The following is a 20,729-nucleotide window of genomic DNA, read 5'->3' on the forward strand; positions in this document are numbered from 1 at the left end:
CTAGTTTCACATCTTCCTGAAGTTAAGGAGACTTTTCAGTATTTAGTGTATTCTTGAAATTTTATAACTGTGTTGGCAAACTTTCTCACTCTGTTCTGTCAGTAAATCAGTAAATCACGATTCTAATCTGCATTACCAATCTTTAGCTGAAACAAGCAAACTTGAAATTTGAATCAGTTCACATAATCAGCTTCCTCTTTAAGTGTAAATGACACCATGAGAAGCAGCTATGTATTAACACTAGCAGGCACCTTCTCACAGGCCTTTGTGGCCCTTCTGCCTGGAGTTCTGGGCACCTGGCTTATGATACAAATTTATTCTGTTTCAACTAAAGTTTGGTGCCACTTTTAGTGATCCTTGTCTTCCTTGGCTTAAATATTGTTGGGAAAGATTGTGGGGTGTGTGTGTGGCTCAGTTTTATATGGTAATGGCAGGGATTTTAGGAATTTTCCAGGTAGTTGGTGTTCATTTTGTTGGACTGATTCAGGGAAAACTCAGGCCTAGAGAATCCTGGAGATGCAGGGCACACCCTCTGCCCCCTGACACAGTGCATGCCTCTCCTCCTCTTTTCCCCTCCAGTCACAGGACAGAGAGTCGATTCTGCAGGATATCCAAGCCGATTGCCAGCTTCATTTTAGCTAAATTCCAGCGAGGATTAGTTTTAACAATCTTCTTATATGACTCTGGCTTTTCAAATTTTTATTGCTTCTAATAATGCTGCTATTATGTATACAAATTTTTTGCCCAAAGGCTAGAGAGTGGATCCATACTGTTTCTATGTAGAAAGGTATAATAGACATTCAAGAGTTTTTTTTAAACTATTGGACTTGTAACTGTATTCTACATGGTTATTTTCTAGAACTCAGGCTTGAAAAATATTGATTTTTGTCTTGTTATGTATTGATAATTTTTTTGTACATAAAATTTATGGGGGAATGATCATTTTTATCATTTTACATTTTTTTCATCCCAAACTTATCCTGGAGAAAGTTGTACCTTGGTGTATAATAATGAATTTTGGTCAAACTTCTCTTTTATGATTTCAGGACAAAAATTGCCCAAGATATTGAGAGGCTAATACATCAGAGTGATATCATAGATCGAATAGTATATGACTTAGATAACCCAAGGTAAGTCTGTTTTGTTTTTGTTTTACTTTTATTAGTTTTATTTTTACTGTAAAATTTCAGTGTTATTTTGAAAAGATGAAAAAGTATAGTTAACTTTCACCTAGTTTAGCCTCACTGTGTTTCCATCTTTTAGCCAGGGATGTGATGGTAAAGTAATAGTAAATCGTGTTTACTTACTTCAAGTGAAGGTGTCACAAGCTTTTGTTTGTTCTTGGGTGGACTTAATGGCTTTAAGAAGGTAAAGGTCACAAACTGATGCTGTCTTTTTCAAAAACTGAAATTACCTCCATTTAACAGAGTGTAGATTTCACATGAATTGCTGCAATTTAGTCTGTAACGTTGAGCCTTCGTTTCCTTAGGACAACAATGCACTCCTTTAGGAGGAACACGTGCTTGCTAAATCCCACAGTGCCCGCTGCTCTCCCTCTCTCACTGCTTCCCATCTGCTTCAGTCCTTGAAACTGCCTCCCTGACCTTTGAAGCCATTTGTGTGTGGTTCTTGATGCATTAATTTAAGATTATCACTGATATTATCACATTTTAGGGTTTAAATATAAATAAATAAATGAAAATTACAAATGATGTGTGACTATTATTTAGTCAAATTTGCTTCTTCAAATGAGAAATTTAATCAGCCCTCAGGGGGTTTCCCCCTCCCTCAACATTCTAATATTTGTGGGAAATTTCACATTTTACTGGTCTTATTTGGAGGAAATAAAACACTTTTTAAAGATTTTTGTGAGAGAGATAAGGGTAAAAGCTGTATTAAAACTAATGTCTGAATTTGAATTATATTGTTAAAAATGGAAAACAAATCTCGCTTATTCATAATCTCTTAGTTATTTCAGCATTTGTAGCTCTGTGTCAGATGGAGCAGGCAGTGGCAGTAAAGCAGAAGCTCAGGACCCTGTGTGTGATGCCCCAGTGCTGCGTCTGCCTGAAGTGACTGGACAATCTCATTGGGCTTCGTGAAGCCTCAGTGCTCTCAGTAGAATGTCAGCTCCAGAAAAGCGAGACTGTGTATTCAGTCAGGCAGACAGACCGGCACACAGCTAACAGGGTCTTGCACCTTGGAGGCGCTCAGTAAATATTTACTAGAGTAACGAAATATCTAAGATGAGGATAGTACTTTCACCTTTTTGGTGCTAATTAAATAAGATAGTAGATAATGTAGCTCTCTAAATTTAATATTTTCTCCTGAGAACTGCATGTTTATTAGAATTATTGCTACTCAATACAAGTCATATGCATTTTTAAAAATAAGTCTGGTCTTTCTATATGATTATTAGTATGTAGAAATGGCATTTATTCAGTAAGCCTTTTTTTTTTAAATTGAGGTTATGATCGTTTGCAATATTGTGAAATTTCAGTTGTGCAGTATTTTTGTCAGTCAGCTTATAGGTGCTCCCCTTCACCCTTTGTGCTCAGCCCCCACCCCGCTTCCCCCTAGTAACCACTGAGCTGTTCTCTTTGTCTGTGTGTGTGTTTGTCTTCCGCATATGAGTGAAATCATACAGTGTTTGTCTTTCTGTCTGGCTTATTTCACTTAACATTATACCTTCAAGGTCCATCCATATTTTTTCGAATGGGATGATTTTGTCATGTTTTATGGCTGAATAGTATCCCATTGTGTGTATATACACACACACACACACACACACACACACACCATATCTTCTTTATCCAATCATCAGTCTATGGGCGCTTAGGTTGCTTCCACGTCTTGGCTATTGTCAGTAATGCAGCAGTGAATGTAGGAGTGCATAACCTTCTTTGAATTGCTGATTTCAAGTTCTTTGGGTAGATACCCAGTAGTGGGGTAGCTGGGTCACATTGTATTTCTATTTTTAGTTTTTTGAGACATCTCCATACTGTTTTCCATAGTGGCTGCACCAGTTTGCATTCCCACCAGCGGTGTATGAGGGTTCCCTTTTCTCCACAACCTCTCCAACATCTGTTGTTTTTTTGTCTTGGTTATTATAGCCATTCTGACAGGTGTAAGGTAATATCTTACTGTAGTTTTGATTTGCATTTCCCTGATGATCAGTGATGATGAGCATCTTTTCTTGCACCTATTGGCCACCTGTACATCTTCTTTGGAGAATGTAGGTTCATATCCTCTGCCCATTTTTTGATTGGGTTGTTTGATTTTTTGTTGTTGAGTTGTGTGAGTTCTTTATGTATTATGGAGATTAACTCTTTGTCAGATATATGATTTGCAAATATTCTTTCCCAGTTGTTGGGTTATCTTTTTGTTTCAATCTTGTTTTCCCTTTCCTTGTAGAAGCTCTTTAGTCTATGAAGTGCTACTTATTTTTTCTTTGGTTTCCCTTGTCTGAGAAGATATGGTGTCTGAAATGATCCTTTTAAGACCAATGTAAAAGAGTGTACTGCCTATATTTTCTTGTAGAAGTTTTATCGTGTCAGGTCTTACCTTCAAGTCTTTGGTCCATTTTGAGTTTATTTTTGTGAATGATGTAAGCAAATGGTCTACTTTCATTCTTTTGCACGTGGCTGTCCAGTTTTCCCAACACAATTTATTGAAGAGACTTTCCTTTCTCCATTGTATGTTCTTAGCTCCTTTGTTGAAGATTAGCTGTCTGTAGATGTGCGGTTTCATTTCTGGGCTTTCAGTTCTGTTCCATTGATCTGCGTGCCTCTTTTTGTACCAGTACCATACTGTTTTGATTACTATAGCTTTGTAGTATATCGTGAAGTCAGGGATTGTGATGCCTCCAGCTTTGTTCTTTTTTCTCAGGATTGCTTTAGTTATTGGGGGTCTTTGGTTGCCCCATATGAATTTTAGGATTCTTTGTTCTGTTTTCGTGAAGAATGTCATTGGGATTCTGGTTGGGATTGCACTGAATCTGTAGATTGCTTTGGGTAGCATGGACACTTTAACTACATTTACTCTTCCAATCCATGTGCATGGAATGTCTTTCCATTTCTTTATGTCATCATCAATTTCTTTCAGTAAATTCTTGTAGTTTTCATTGTATGAGTCTTTCACTTCCTTGGTTAAATTTATTACAAGATATTTTATTTTTTTGTTGTGGTTGTGAATGGGATTGTGTTCTTGAGTTCTCTTTCTGTTAGTTTGTTATTAGAGTATAAAAATGCAACTGATTTTTGTAAGTTGATTTTGTACCCTGCAACTTTGCTGTAATTGTTGATTACTTCTGATATCTTTCCGATGGATTTTTTTGGGGTTTTCTATATATAAAATCATGTCATTTGCAAACAGCAAGAGTTTCACTTCTTCATTGCCTATTTGGATTCCTTCTATTTCTTTTTCTTGCCTAATTGATCTGGCCAAAACCTGCGGTGTTATGTTGAATAAGAGTGGTGAGAGTGGGCACGCTTGTCTTGTGCCTGTTCTCAGAGGGATGGCATTCAGTTTTTCCCCACTGAGTATGATGTTGGCTGTGGGTTTGTCATATATGGCCTTTATTATGTTGAGGTACTTTCCTTCCATACCCATTTTATTGAAAGTTTTTATCATAAATGGGTATCTTGTCAAATGCTTTCTCTGTGTCTATTGAGATGATCTTGTGGTTTTTGTTCCTCATTTTGTTAATGTGGTGTATCACATTGATTGATTTGCGGATGTTGAACCACCCCTATCTGTGTGTCCCTGGTATAAATCCCACTTGATCATGGTGTATGATCTTTTTAATGTATCGCTGTATTCGGTTTGCCAATATTTTGTTGAGGATTTTTGCATCTATGTTCATCAGCGATGTCAGCCTATAATTTTCCTTCTTTGTGTTCTCCTTGTCTAGCTTTGGTATCAGGGTGATGTTGGCCTCATAGAATGTGATAGAAAGTGTTCCATCTTCCTCAGTTTTCTGGAATAGTTTGAGAAGGATAGGTATTAAATCTTCTTTGAATGTTTGGTAGTGGAATTCTCCAGAGATGCTGTCTGGTCCTGGACTTTTGTTTTTGGGTAAGTTTTTGATTATTGTTTCAATCTCTAGTGATTGGTCTATTCAGATTCTCTATTTCTTCTTGATTCTGTTTTGGGATATTGTAAGAGTCTAAGAATTTGTTCATTTCTTCTAGGTTGTCCAGTTTGTTGGCATATAGTTTTTCACAGTATTCTCATATAATCTTTTGTATTTCTGTGGTATCCGTTGTAATTTCTCTTCTTTCATTTCTAATTTTTTTTGAGTCTTCTCTCTTTTTTTCTTAGTGAGCCTTGCTAAGGGTTTGTTGATTTTGTTTACCTTCTCAAAGAACCAGCTCTTTGTTTCATTGATCCTTTCTACTGTCTTTTTTGTTTCAATTTCATTTATTTCTGCTCTAATTTTTATTATTTCCCTCCTTCTGCTGACTTTGGGCTTTACTTGTTCTTTTTCTAATTCGGTTAGGTGTAGTTTGAGGTAATGTGTTTGAGAATTTTCTTGTTTGTTGAGGTGAGCCTGTATTGCAATGAATTTGCCTCTTAGGACTGCTTCTGCTGCATCCCAAATGAGTTGGTATGGTGTGTTTTCATTTTCATTTGTCTCCAGGTAATATTTGATTTCTTCAATGATCCATTGGTCGTTCAGTATTATGTTGTTTAATCTCCACAACTTTGCCCCTTTCCCAGCTTTTTTTCTTGTAATTGATTTCTAGTTTCGTAGCATTTTGTCAGAAAAGACGCTTGATATGATTTCAATCTTCTTAAATTTATTGAGGCTTGCTTTAGTTTCCCGACATGTGGTCTGTCCTTGAGACTGTTCCACGCGCACTTGAGAAGAATGTGTAACCTCCTGTTTTTGGATGGAGTGTTCTATATATATCTATTAAGTCCATCTGGTATAGTTTTTCATTTAATTCTACAATTTCCTTGTTGACTTTCCCTCTGGATTATCTACCCATTGGTGTAAGTGGGGTGTTGAGGTCCCCCACTGTTATTGTTTTGTTGTTAATATCACCTTTTAGGTTTGTTAATAGTTGCTTTGTGTACTTTGGTGCTCCTGTGTTGGGTGCATATATGTTTATAAGTGTTATGTCTTCTTGGTGAAGTGTCCCTTTAATCATTATATAGTGCCCTTCTTTGTCTCTCGTTACCTGTTTTATCTTGAAGTCTACTTTGTCTGATATTTTGATAGATGTATGGCAACACCTGCTTTCTTTTGTACGCCATTAGCTTGGAGTGTCATCTACCATCCCTTCAATCTGAGTCTGTGTTTGTCTTTGGGGCTGAGATGTGTTTTCTGGAGGCAGCATATTGTTGGAACTTGTTCTTTAATCCATCTCACCACTTTGTGTCTTTTGATTGGTGGGTTCAATCCATTTACATTGAGTGATTATTGATATACGAGGGCTAATGCAGCCATTTTATTGCTTGTTTTTCGGTTCTTCTGCATTTCCTTTTTTTCTCGTCCCATGTATTTCGGACTACCAATTCAGTTAGGTAGTTTTCTGTGCTGGTTTTCTTAGTTTTCTCCTTATTTATCTTTCGTGTCTCTGTTATAAGTATTTGTTTAGTGGTCACCATTAGGTTTGTATAAAACATCTTGTAGATGAAGTAGTCCATTTTCTGATAGCCTCTTATTTCATCCATTTCCTCTTCCCCTTCTAAGTTGTTGTTGGCATATCTTATTTCATCTTGTGAGTTTGTGGTTAAAATCACAAGATTATATTTGTTCTTGGTGTTTTCCTTCCCTTTATCTTTAATGTTATAATTAGCATTTGCTAACCTGTTCTGATGGAGAGCTGCAATTTTCTATTTATCTATCTATCTCCTGGCTCAGGCTTTTGTAATCACTTTCCTTTTTTTTTTTTTTCCCAACCATGAGGGCCTTCCTGAGGATTTCTTGTGGGGGTAGGGGGCATCTTGTGGTGATGAACTCCCTTAACTTTTGTTTATCTGGGCAAGTTTTTATTTCTCCATCATATTTGAAGGATATTTTCACTGGATAGAGTATTATTGGCTGAAAGTTTTTGTCATTCAGAATTTTGAGTATATCATTCCACTCTCTCCTAGCCTGTAAGGTTTCTGCTGAGAAATCTGCTGACAGCCTGATAGAGTTCTTTTGTAGGTTATTTTCTTCTACCTTGCTGCCCTTAATATTTTTCCTTCTCGTTGACTTTTGCCAGCTTTACTACTATATGCCTTGGAGTTGGTATTTTTACATTGATAAAGTTTGGAGATTTATTGGCTTCTGTCACATGGATTTCCAGCTGCCTTCCTAGGTTTGGGAAGTTCTCAGCTACTATTTCTTTTTTTTTTTTTTAAAGATTGGCACCTGAACTAACAACTGTTGCCAGTCTTCTTTTTTTCCTCCTTCTTCTTCTCCCCAAAGCCCCCCAGTACATAGTTGTATGTTCCAGTTGTGAGTGCCTCTGGTTGTGCTGTGTGGGACACCGCCTCAGTGTGGCCTGATGAGCAGTGCCGTGTCCACACCCGGGATCTGAACTGGCAAAACCCTGGGTTGTCGAAGCGGAGTGCGTAAACTTAACCACTCGGCCACAGGGCAGGCACCTCAGCTATTATTTCTTTGACCAAGCTTTCTGCTCCATTCTCCTTCTCTTCTCCATCTTGGATACCTATAATCATTATGTTGCATTTCCTAATTGAGTCGGATATTTCTTGGAGACTTTCTTCATTTCTTTTTAGTCTTAGTTCTCTCTCCTCCTCTATCTGAAGCATTTCTATATCCCTATCCTCCAGACTGCTAATTCTGTCCACCATAATATCAGCTCTACTGTTCAGGGAGTCCAGACTTTTCTTAATCTGCTCTATTGTGTTTTTCATCTCCAACATTTCTGATGGATTCTTCTTTATGATTTCAAGCTCTTTTGTGATGTACTTCCTGAACTTGTTGAGTTGTCTATCTGTATTCTCTTTTAACTCGTTGAGTTTTTTAAGGATAGCTATTTTGAATTCTTTCTCATTTAAGTTACAGATTTGTGTATCTTCTGGGGATTTAATATATTCTTTTATACTGCTTGATGGCTTGGGTTTGTGCCTCCACACAGAGATAGAATTTGGTCACAGCTTCCACTTGCTGCCACTGGGGGGAGGGGTCAGGAGCTGTGTATTCTCCACCCACCAGGATCCCCATCAGCTATTCCTGTCCAAGCCTGGGCCACTCCTTGTGATCCCACTGGCCCTGTGGGGTCTCTGGTCATTTTGTGTGGGTTCCCACACAATCACAAGGGAACTCTGAGTTGTTGCCGCCTGCTCCCACAGACCTGCCTAGATGTACTCCCTTGTTAGGGCTGCAGCAGTTTTATGGGCTTTCGAGGCAGCCAGGAGCTTGTTCACCCAGACTTGCAGCTCCACTGCTGCCTGGTGCTAGGTTGTACCAGCTGTGGTGCTTGGTGAGTGGGGCCTCCCCACTGGGTCTGAGCCTCTGCTGCTCCCTGAGACTGTGGTGGGATTGTGGATCACACGGGGGCTCAGGGCTTCTGCCACCTGCTCCTACAGTTCTGCCAGTCGTACTGCAGTACTGTGGACGTTTGCGGTAGGTGGGGGCACTTTCTCCCAGGCCGCAGATCTGCTGCCGTCTGTTCTAGGTCGGACCAGCTTTTGTGCTTAGTGGGTGGGGCCTCTCCGCTAGTGCTGAGCCCAGTCTCTCCCTGGGGCTGCGATGGGGCTGTGCATTTTCCCACTGGACCTAGGAGCGATCACTCTGGGACTCAGGGTTGTCACTGCCCACTCCCACGGTCCCAGTGGATCTCACTTGCCCTTTCATGGCTGCGGCAGAGCTATAGGTGTTTAAGGCAGCTGGGGGTTTGTTCGCGTAGACTCGGGGCTGTGCTGCGCTGTGCTCCTAGGTCGCAGCAGCCTTTGTGCTTGGTGGGCAGGGCCTCCCTACTGAGTCTGAGCCTGAGTGACTCTCTGGGGCTGCAGCGGGGCTGTGGATTTTCCCACTGGGCCAAATAGCAATCATGGGAGATTCAGGGCTACAGTCACCTGTTTCCACAGTTGCGCCAATGCACACGCCCAGCCTTGGGTCCTCGGTAGTACTATGAGTGTGTCAGCTGGGAGAGCATCGCTTGCAGGTACTGAGCTGTCTGGGGGCTGGAGAGTTCTCACCTATCTCCACCTTCTCTCTGGGGGTAGTCCATCCACCTTCAGATGTATAGCAGCGTGGGTCTCTCAGGCGGCTGAGATGCTGCACGAGTATCCTCCATAGATCAATGGATGTTCATTTAGTTGTAGTTTGAAGGGGGAGAGACAAAGAGAACTGGTCACTCTGCCATGTTGCTGACGTCACTCTCAAGGCAAAAATTTTTATTTGTGATTAACATTCACTATAAATGTAGGATCAAATCTCTACTTGTAATTATAATATTTTGTTTATAAATATTAGCCAAATTGTATTTTGCTTGTGTTGGTTATGTTCTTTGGTTTAAGAATAATGAGGAGAGTGAGGTGGCATAATGGTGTATTTTTAATCTGGAGTGTAGTTTTATTTGTTTGTTTTCTGCTCACCTGTTTAAATGCAATGTATTTCATTGTACTTTAAAAATTTTTAGTTACGCTATTCCAGAAGAAGGAGATATTTTGAAGTTTAACTCCAAATTTGAATCTGGGAATCTGCGCAAAGTAATTCAAATTAGAAAGTAAGTCATTTAAAATTTTCTCATTTTGTATGTGCACAGGTATTTTCCTAATTTTCATCAGATTTCTTTATTTTCTATTTTCAGAAATGAATATGATCTTATTCTGAATTCAGATATAAATAGCAATCATTATCATCAGTGGTTTTACTTTGAAGTCAGTGGAATGCGACCAGGTGTTGCTTATAGATTTAACATCATTAACTGTGAAAAGTCCAACAGTCAGTTTAATTATGGTAAGACAATTTTCTTTCCCAGTTTAGAGGGCATGCTGGCATCGTAATTTTAGGACAGAAGATTTTTTTAAATTACTGACGTTTCTTTTTTAAAGTTTCAGAATTCTTTTGTTTTCTCTAGTTCTCAAAATTCAGATATTTAGCATGCAAAATTTGCAATAAACTAAGCTTTGCTTTGTTGGTGAGAAGAGTTACCCTTGGATAGGCAAACGCTTTAAAATGCAATAAGTATGGTTGATTTCATCAAAATTGAACACAATTAAAGATTATTGTGTATGCTGCTTAAAATCAAGTTTTTAATGTCAGTTCCTCTAGGAGAGAATTACGTAAAACAATCTTTTTTGATTTTTAATTTTGAATAGATTCATATCTAAAATATAGAAGTTGCAGAAAGGTTCCTTGTTCTCTTCACCAAGTTTCCTCCAGGGATTACATCTTACATAGTCGTAGTACGTTGCCGAAGCCAGGGTTTGACATTAGTATAATGTGCTGCATAGTTCTGCATTGCTTTATTTCATTCGTAGGTTCTCGTAGCTGTCACCACAGTCAAAGATACAGAATACTTCCATCACCACAAAGCCTTGTGCTACTCCTTTGTAGCAGACCATTCACTGTGACGTTGGCTGCAGTTTTCTGTATGTTTTTAAATGTAGTTGAGGAAGTTTCCTTCTATTACTAGTTTGCTGAGAGTTTTTGTCATGAATGGGTGTTCAGTTGTGTCATGTGCTTTTTCTTAATCAGTTGATCTGATCATGTAATTTTTCTTCTTTACCCTGTTAATATGGTATATTATGTTGATTGGCTTTTGAGTATTGAATGAGCCTTTTTTGTTCTTGAAATATACCTCCCTTGTTCATTGTGTATAATTGCTAATATTTTGTTAGGAATTTTTGTATTTATATTCAGGAGGGATATTGAGCTATAGTTTTCTCTTTTTTGGGTAATTTGTCTGATTTTGGTATCATGGTCACACTGACCTCATAAAAGGAGTTGGGAAATGCTGCCTCCTTTTATTTTCTGGACAAACTTGAGTAGATTTGATGTTAATTCTTAAACATTTGGTGGAATTCTCCAATGAAACCATGTGGGCCTGGAGATATCTTTTTTGGTAGTCTTTTAAATTAGAAATTCAGTTTCCTTAATAGTTTTAGGGCTGTTCAAATTATCTATTTCATCTTGTGGTAGTTTGTGTTTTTTAGGAATTGATCCATTCCTTCTAAATTGTAAATGTGTGTGTAGAGTTGTTCATAGTGTTCTCTTACTATCCTTTAGATGTTTTCAGGGTCTGTAGTGATATCCCATTTCATTCTTAGTAAGAGTAATCTTGTGTCTTCTCTTTGCTTTCTTTTGTCAGGCCTACTAGAGATTTGTCAATTTTATTGACCCTTTCAAAGAACCAGCTTTTTGTTTCATTGTTTTTCTCACGAGACAGTTTTTAAAAACTCCAGTGTTGTACTAGCAAAACTCTTAAATTTATAGCCTCATTTAAGGCTTTGTGTTTAGTACTTTAATAAATATAAAACTAAGGCTTGTTTGTCATGCATCAAGTATTTATAGTCAAATATATCAGTGGAAGATAATATAGTTGTATAAACTGAATATCAGTAATTTAAAAATGAAACATCAATTTTCAAGTATTTAATCTGATAATAGTAATTTTTTTGTAGAAGAAGAATTTTTTTCTGGCATACCAAAAAACCCACTTACATTGGGGGTTGAGGAGAAACAAATATAATATGTATGTCAAGTTATGAAATCTTAGCGGCCTCCGTCATTTGTTGTGAAGATTGAAATGGTTTTAACAACTGAGGCATGGGCTGTCATGCACTCTGTTTCAAATAAATGTTATAAGTTGTTAAAAGCACGAGTATGATCTTGCTCTTTAAGAGGGGCATTTCTGAAAATTGAAGCATTCAGGAGTCGAAGAGATTGTTCCCAATTGTTGTTACTTATGTGAAAAATAGGAAATTGTGTACAGTACTCTGGATATTACTTCACATCTGTGGGATAAACGTTTTGGTCAGATTCACTAATTTAATATAATAATTACAGGAAGATTAGGTAACGTGATACCTCATTTAGTTATAAACATTTTTTAAAGTTTTTAAAATGTTTTAGTAATCTAATTTTAAATGATCTGTTCTTTCAAATAGTATATTTTGACTAAGGATTCAGTGGCTATATTGATTTGTATGAATGGTGATATAAATCTATTTCGTATTCTTTATTTTTGTGATTTTGGGGTATAACTACTGATCATTGAATGTCATTTCTTGAAACATTTGTTTGTTGACCTTAAACCTTCATATAACTTTAAAAATTATCTTAATTGAAACTCATTCAAAAGGTTACCAAAACCAGAATCTCCTGTTTTCCCTATTTAACTTGTAAGTATAATGCTAACATAATATGTTGTGGGGGGAGGACAAGTAATTAAATGTAACTGTATTCGTATTTTGGGTGCTCCTTAGGAGTAAAATTTAAAGACATTTTTATTCCTGAAAAGATAGTCACTATAATTTTCAAGTTGTAGTGCTACAGGTAGATGGCAATTTTACTATCTATGTTTATTTAGTCACTTTTATAAAGTACTACTTTTACTACTTTAAACTTCATTAAATACTTTAATTTTAAAATTAAAATCATACATTGGAGCAGTGCTTCTCTGTTTTTAAAAAACCTATGCCTACATATGGTAAATAAAATAATCTCTTCCTTTAGTCTCATTTTAAATTTAAAATGAATAAAATTCTGTAGCTAAAACTGAATCAAAGCAATGAGACAGATGGCTGATTTATTTTTCGGTCTCCTCTCCTCCTTACCCCTTGCTTGCTCTCTGGGTATACTTGTATATATAGCACACTTTCCAAACTCACTTTGTAGAGAATTTGGAAAACAGAATGGTGTTAAGAAGAAAATTAAAACCATCAACAATGCATTATCCAGAGATAACCCAAACAATTCCATGGTCTGTATTTTAACCAAATAGTATATCGTCAGCATTTTTTCTGGTCACTAAATATCCCTCTGAAACACAGTTTAATAGACATTCTGTGGTGGAGGTACTGTAACTTATTTATCCAAACCTTTCTTTGTTGGATGTTTAAGTTGTTTCTAATTATTTTCTATTTTAAATAATGTTCAGTTAAGTATTATTGTACTAAATATTTGTGTATAATTATTTAGTTACAAATTCACAGAAGTGGAATTTCTTTGTCTGCCAGCTGTAAATGTCTTTTTTTGGTTATGAAAGAGTGGATCTTTAACATGGGAAATTTGATAAATTAAAGACAGTTTAGAGAAGAATTTCTAGCAAGGAAAGAGAAAAGAAAATTCACTGTTTAGCATTTTGTTGTCTATTTTTAAACTTACATTCACGTATTTTTAAAAGTAAACTTTCCCCTTTTATAGATTTGGGATTACAGTATGAAAACTCATTTGTAAACTATATTTTTTTACTACACAATATATTGTAAAACATTTTCCCATGCCATTAAATATTTTCAACATCATATTTACCGATATCTGTATAGTATTCTATTGAGTATATACAATAATTATTTAAATGATAAGAGATTGATGGGAATTTGTCTTTTTCAACATCTCAAAATTATATACTGTACTTCAGTAGATATCCTTAATTATTTGTTTTTGTGTATGTTTCTGATTATTGCTTTGCCATAAATTCCTCCAAGTAGAATTTCTCAAAGAAAATGAACACATGTTGCTGATGACTAGGGAAAATGGGCACTTACGGTGTTGGTAGGAGTGTTGAATTAGTTCAGCCCTGTGGAAGTGCATTTGATAGTGTGCTTTTATTTTTAACCTCATCCATCCATTACTTATTCTGGTGTATTCTGTGAACTGGGATCTAACTTAATCCTGTTAGTAGGAGTGGGTGGGAATTGTTGCTCAGAAGACATTGTACATGGTTGTTTTGTTAAAGCTGTTACAGAAAATGGTCAGGTTAGTTAAAACAGATGAGAAACTGGTTGCTAAGTATCACTATCACTTCCTCATAGTTCCTGACTTTTTTGAGTTTGGGTTGAATTATTCTTACCTCTTAGTCATATTTTTTTTTTTTTTTCTCTTAGTCATATTTTATGTTCCGTTTGGTTTTAAAACGCCACTATTCTCAGAAGCCATGGTCCTAACGATATACTAGTTGTTATTTGGGGACCATTTGTTGCTCTAGTCCCACTTGATTTTGATTATTCTGACCTTCTAGTCTAGTGTAACATCCTTGTTGCTCTAGTAACACTTTGGTTTTTAATTATTTTGACTTTATGATGTGGTTTAACATCCTGTCATCTTTTTCATAAACAGTTTAAAAACTTTTTCTGCCTATTTTTCCCGAATAGTTTATTCTAAATATTATTCAGAATAATGTTATTAAGCACCAAAAAATTTCCATTGCATTAAACTTGTAGAATAATTTGGGAGAAATTGAATTTTTTGTATTGTCTTGCTGCTTAGGTGTATAATTTTGTATATTCAAGTTGTTTATACTCTCACCTAAGTTTTTTTATAAGTTCTATACGTTCTATTTGCCATCGTTCTAAGTATTTTATGTATTTTTTTGTTTTTCTGTTGTGAGAGTACTCCTCCCTATTTTCAAACTTGTTATTATTTATATTCTAGAAAGCTATTTGTTTTTATTTCTTTACTTGAAAATCAACTTCCTTAACAGAACTTTCTCATTGGTTATCATAGTTTCTCAGTTGATACTTTCACTTTTCTTGGTAGGTCCCTAGAATTTCTCCTTATCCATAGTTGTATTGTGTATCTTTCATTGCCTTTTGTGTGTGTGTGAGGAAGTTAGCCCTAAGCTAACATCTGTGCCCATCTTCCTCTATTTTGTGTGGGATGCCGCCACAGCATGGCTTGACTAGCTGTGCTAGATCTGTGCCTGGGATCTGAACCACAAACCCTGGGCGCCAAAGCAGAACGTGCTAACTCAACCACTACCCACCTGGCTGGCCCCATATCTTTCATTGCTTTTGAATAGAACTTTGAGAATGTTTAAAATAAAAAGGAGACAATGGGCATCCTTGTTTTATTTTTATGTTAATGTGAATTCTGCTAGTATTTACATTAAGGGCGTTAGCTCTTGTTTTAAGACACAAATTCTTTCTTATAGTAAAGAGTTTCCATTTTTAGTAAGTTTTAAAAATCAGAATTATTTTGTTTTTTGCATTTATCAATGTAATATGACCATCTAATGCTATGAACTGTTAATATGCTGTATTATATTTGTAATGTTCCTAATACTAAACTGTCCTTGGGTTTCACAAATAAGTCCACTTTGCCATGTGAATTAATCTTTTACTGTACAACTATTGTGATCTGTTAGTATTTTTTTAAGATTTTATTTTTGCTTTTCCCCAAAGCCCCCTGGTACATAGTTGTATATATATTTTTAGTTGTGGGTCCTTCTAGTTGTGGCATGTGGGACGCCGCCTCAGCATGGCTTGATGAGCGGTGCCAGGTCTGCACCCAGGATCCAAGCCTCCTGAACCCTGGGCCACTGAAGCTGAGCATGCGAACTCAACCACTTAGCCATGGGGCCGGGGCCCCTGTTAGTATTTTGTGTAAAGGTTTTGCATCATTGGTCGTAAGTTAGACAAGTAAATTTCCTTTTTGGAGGGATGTCCAGTTTTGGAAGCAGGTGATGCTAACTTTGAACACTTAAATGAAAAGGCTTTTATCTCCCCACTCTTTGTTCTGGAGCAGTTTAAATAGCATTTGTATGTTTTCATGAAATTTGGAAAGAACACGTCTCTAAAACTGTCTGATTCTGTGCCCCTTTGTGGGTGGGAGAGGGAGCGTCTGGATAACTTTTTTAGTTTCCTGTGACTCAGTATAGTCTAATTTTCTATTTCTTACTGAGGTAATTTTTCTTATATAAGTGACATTTGGATTTTCAAAACTCACTGGCAGAGTTTTCTGGATGATGTCTGCAATATGTGTACTTGCTCGTTCTCCTGCTTCTTTTATTTTTTGTGTGTGTGTGTGCTTAAAACATGATTTGTTTTATTTTAGTATTTTAATAACCTGGCTCTTGGTTGTATCATTATTTGCTTTAAAAGTTTTTTTTATTTATTCATTTCTCCCTTTTCCTCCCTGCAGGTTGATTTTTTTTCTCTAACTTCCAGTTTATTTACTTAAATTTATTTTTCTTTGATGATCAAAGATTTAGGTTTTTAATTTGCTCTTGATTACAACTTAATTCTGTATCCCCTCCCGTCCAGATTTTAATATTCAGACCTCCTGTTATTTTCTAGATTGCCTCTAATTGTATGTAGTTTTTGTATCCTTTTTGACCCAAGAGTTATTTAGGAAAGGGTTTGTTATATTTTAGTTGGTTAAATCATTTTGGTTATAATTTTTCTCATTACTTTCAAATTTTAATCAGTTTTGTTCATAGATGTGAAATTTATGATTTGAAATAATTTTTTATGGCTTAATATCTGGTCAGTTTTTGTTTTCATTGGTACTTGTAAAATAATATGTATTCTCTGTTAGCAACATAATTTAATATACATTGTTAGTTTAGTGTTATAACTCCATTTATTTGCTTTTCCATATCCTGGTTTATTTTTTACGTTCTCTTTCTGTCTAAAACTTAAAAAATATTAACGGTCTTTCAGCTCTATTGTTTCTGTCATGCCCTTATTAAAAAAATGTATAGATTTTTTTCTATTTTAATGCAGTATTATTTGGCACATAGTTTATAACTTTTCCATATTTCTTTTGTGTATACCCTTTAACAGTATAAAATAGTCATATTTATCCCACGCAGTATCTTTTGCCCTGAATTCTGTTTTTATATATTTTGGTTTGAATTTGCTTCCTACATTGTTTCTTGTAAACAGTTCATTTTGAGGAACTTTTGAAGAAGAATAGCCTTTTGCTGATCGACCCTTGTCTTTTAATACGTGATTTTAACCTGTTTACAATTCCTTTCATAATTGATGTGCTTGGTTTTTTTATGCTTTCTGTTTTTGTGCCTCCTCGTCGTTTGTCTTTATCTGTTATTCTTTCAGGGCCTTCAAGCGGGTAGCGCAGCACTGCTTTTAGCTGTGGGAATCTGAAACAGACATATATAAAAACTAGATCAGGAGGCGTATCTGCACGGGATTGTCTTCAGTCCTTCTCCATCTGCTTTAAGTTTAGCAGAGATTCCCCCCGGATTCTGTCTAGAAGTTGTCTGTTGTGACTTTTCTTTTTATTTACATATACTTGTGAGTATTTAACCAGGAAGCTGGTAGATGCTGTAGAAGGAGCCGCTAGGTAGATGTAAGTTTTTTATGAAACCCTGTCATTAGATTTGTTAATACAACATAAAGGAAATCTTGGTTTGTTTTAACATCACTAGAGTTAGAAGAAGGAAGGGACCGATATTTTAGTTAACTAGAATTCAACATTTTAAGAAATCGTGACTAACTGTGTAGTTAGTGTTATTGTCATCAGATTGAGTTTGAATTCACTTCATGGATGGTACTGATGACTAAAGAAAATATTTGCAGTGGAAACTTCTTCAGCTGGAAGGATTTATTTAATTGGCATACATGATTGAAATCAAGAAATAACACTGATTAGAAAGTAGCTTATTGTCTGTAATTTTTTTTGTGATTGGGACATGCTGGTTGGGGGATTATTTATGTGTTGGGTTCTAGCAAATGTGCCCAATAAAGATCTTGTTCTTTGGCAATACCCCCCAAAAGGGGCAGAATTACTGTTGCTTTTGTTTCCCAAATTGCTCTTTTCTTAGGGAGTTTGTAGGTTATTTCTATTAACTATTTAGTTTTCTCACAAATGAACTTATTTGTGAATTTATATTTGAGCATTTATGTCACTATATAATAGTGGTCTGTCAGCTGTAACCCATCACCGCATCTCACCCACCCCCTTACTTGAAAGGGGTTTGCTCAAATTACCACCAGATGGCAGTCTTGCATTTTAGCAACTTGGAGCTTTAGTCCAAGCGTGCTCTCTCTCTCCTTCTGCCCCTCCTTCCCATGTCTTGCAGATATATGAGGATTTTTAACCACCTTCTTACATAAATTGAACATATGTGGAACTAGGCAACAAAACAGAATTTTGGAGACTAGTCTGTAGCATTCCCACCTTGCCCACATTAGTTAATCCCCAACTTCAAAGTTGAGCTGAGCTATCTCTTGACTAAGGAAGTCTTTCCTGACTCCCCAGACTGGAGTAGTCCTTTTGATAAATGTTCCTTGTCGTTTTTCCTTTTTAGGGTGCTCTTTACAGTTTTATGTAGTTTACTTGTCCCATGACCATCACTTGTTTGTAAATTCCAGGAGATCAGGGGCAGCGTCTCTGTTGCTCACCACTGTATTTAAAGCATGGCATTTAGTAGATATTCAGTAAAGATCTGTTAAATGAATGAGGCAACGGATGGATGAACTGTGAAGAAGATCTCATTGGAAACATAAGGTGAACGTGCACAAAATACAGTAGTCCCCGTTTATCCACAGGGGACATGTTCCAAGACCCCCAGTAGATGCCTGAAACCACAGATAGTACTCAACCCTATATGTATTGTGCTTTTTCCTATACTTATGTACTTATGATAAAATTAAATTTATAAATTAGGCACAGTAAGAGATTAACAATAACTAATAATAAAATAGAACAATTATGACAATATACGGTAATAAAAGTTTTGTGAAGGTCGTCTCTCTCAAAATATTTTGTTGTGCTCTACGCACCCTTCTTGTGATGATGTAAGATGATAAAGTGCCTGTGTGGTGGGATGAAGTCGGGTGAATGACGCAGGCATTGTGATGTAGCATTAGCTGCTGTTGACCTTCTGACGATACATCAGAAGGTGGATCTTCTGCTTTCAGACTGTGGTTGACTGGGGGTAACTGAAATTTCACAAAGCAAAACCACAGATGGGGTGACTGCTGCATGTGTTAAGAAGACTCTAGTTCAATTTATGATCATCAACTTTTTCTGAATATTTTATTTTGACATAATTTCGAACTTAGAGAAAAGTTGTACTCTTTATCCAGATGTTGAATATCTGCAATGATACCCCATCACCCTAGAATACTTTAGTATATTTTCTACAAACAATGGCATTTTCTATATTACTGTAGTGTAACTGTATTTTCACTGTGAATTGTGACTTGATAAAGTTCCTTCTTTGCCTCATTTAATATTTTTTGGCCTAGAATCTACTTTGACCTCAGGATTTCAACCTCTGTTTATTTATTTTTGTAGTGAGTAAGATTGTCCCTGAGCTAACATCTTTGCCAATCTTCCTCTATTTTTTGGGTGTGGGACACTACCATAGCATGGCTTGTTGAGCAGTGTGTAGGTCTGTGCCTGGGATCCAAACCCGCAAACCCCAGGCTGCCGAAGTGGAGCGTGCAAACTTCACCACCACGGCTCCAGGCCGGCTCTCAACCTGTACTTTGTCGTTTCCATTTCCCTAGTATATCTTTGCTGATTTTTCCACTAATACGTAATTTAATCTTTGTTATATTCTGTCTTCTAGTAATGCTGAAGGCCTGGGTCTTGGGTGGTTTTGTTTGTCCACTTGTTGAAGTTTGTGAGGATGTGTGCAGAGATTCGGATTCAAGTGGCTACCATTATACTCCAGACCAAGAATCTGACCTTCCTGTTTTTAGTTAAATCTCTGCTGTGATACTAGCCATATTAGAAGCAGGTCTTTTTCTCTCTGTGGAGTCACTGAGTCCAGATATCCAGCTTGTGATAGGGGCCTTCTTCAGGTTATTCAAGCTCCAGTTTAAACTTTTCTTGTCCTCCTCATCTGTTAAATGAGGATATTAGCTTCAACTGGAAAATTTTATGAATCTGTGATTCATAGTACATTTGATGATTAGGGCCTAAAATACTTTGTCTTTCTCTGTGACTGCACTTGTTAGTGAGTATATTCTCAATACAACTTCGGCCTTTACTTGAATATTATTAGAGACTAGTGCCATTGGCTGTTGGTGTCACTGTGGCAATGTAACAATTTGATTGTCTGTATTCAAGTGACAAGATTGACAGTTCTTAGTATATTTGTTACGCACGTAAAGGTTTATCCTTTGGCTAATGACTAAATCAGTTACTCAACTATACCCTTTCTGTGTCAGCTTGAGTAGGCTGTGGTCTATCCAGTTTGAGTTACTTCATTTGATTGATTTTTACTGGGGCAACCTTTGTTCAAATGGTTCTTATTATAGTCAGAATTTTCAAATATACCTCCCTTCAGTGTGACCAGAATTAACTAGTTTAAAAGTAATATAAGAATATATTGTCTTTTATAAAATTGGAACACTTCAGATAAATCTCATGGGCCCTTTGACCTAAGCCTGAACCTTGTTTCACTATAGTTCCAGTATAGTTCCACTATAGTTAATGAGTGTTATGAGTTTTGTGTGTCTGGAGGAGGTTGAAGTTTCAGATTGAAATGGCTCGCTTAATCTAGGAAGAAATAAGGAAGGCAGGAATCTTTCATATGTACCAGTGAAATACTTGGGTTTCAAGTATAAAGAGATAATCTTAGCATACTTCCACTTTAAAAGAACTGCTTACTTAAATACTGATAATAATAACAGCAGCTAACATTTATTGAATATTTACTGTGTGCCAGGCCTTCTGTAATTGCTAACACGTATGATACTCTTAATCCACATGACAAACAACCCAGTGAGGTTGTTCCCTCATTTTACAGAAGAGAAAAGGGGGGCATAAGTGGTTTCATAGTTGCCCTGGATCGTGCGTCTGGTATGTGATGCCATTGGAGTTCACGCCCAGGTAGTAG

At 36.6% G+C, this 20,729-nt stretch overlaps 1 protein-coding gene across 13 annotated transcripts in view; it reads left to right on the plus strand.

Moving 5' to 3' along the window:
* The window catches only part of AGTPBP1 (ATP/GTP binding carboxypeptidase 1), a 176,548-nt gene that overhangs the window by 112,739 nt on the left and 43,080 nt on the right, over positions 1-20,729 (plus strand). For all 13 annotated transcript variants that reach the window (XR_011497240.1, XM_070495448.1, XM_044756663.2 and 10 more), the window contains 3 exons: positions 1,047-1,130; positions 9,606-9,692; positions 9,777-9,925. Coding sequence is in view for 12 of the 13 variants with exons in the window: in XM_070495448.1 (XP_070351549.1) it covers positions 1,047-1,130; positions 9,606-9,692; positions 9,777-9,925 (320 nt within the window). In the remaining variant the exon portion in view is untranslated. The remainder of the gene's footprint in view (positions 1-1,046; positions 1,131-9,605; positions 9,693-9,776; positions 9,926-20,729) is intronic.

Source organism: Equus asinus, chromosome 23 (genome assembly GCF_041296235.1).
Source record: "Equus asinus isolate D_3611 breed Donkey chromosome 23, EquAss-T2T_v2, whole genome shotgun sequence".
Taxonomy (NCBI): domain Eukaryota; kingdom Metazoa; phylum Chordata; class Mammalia; order Perissodactyla; family Equidae; genus Equus; species Equus asinus.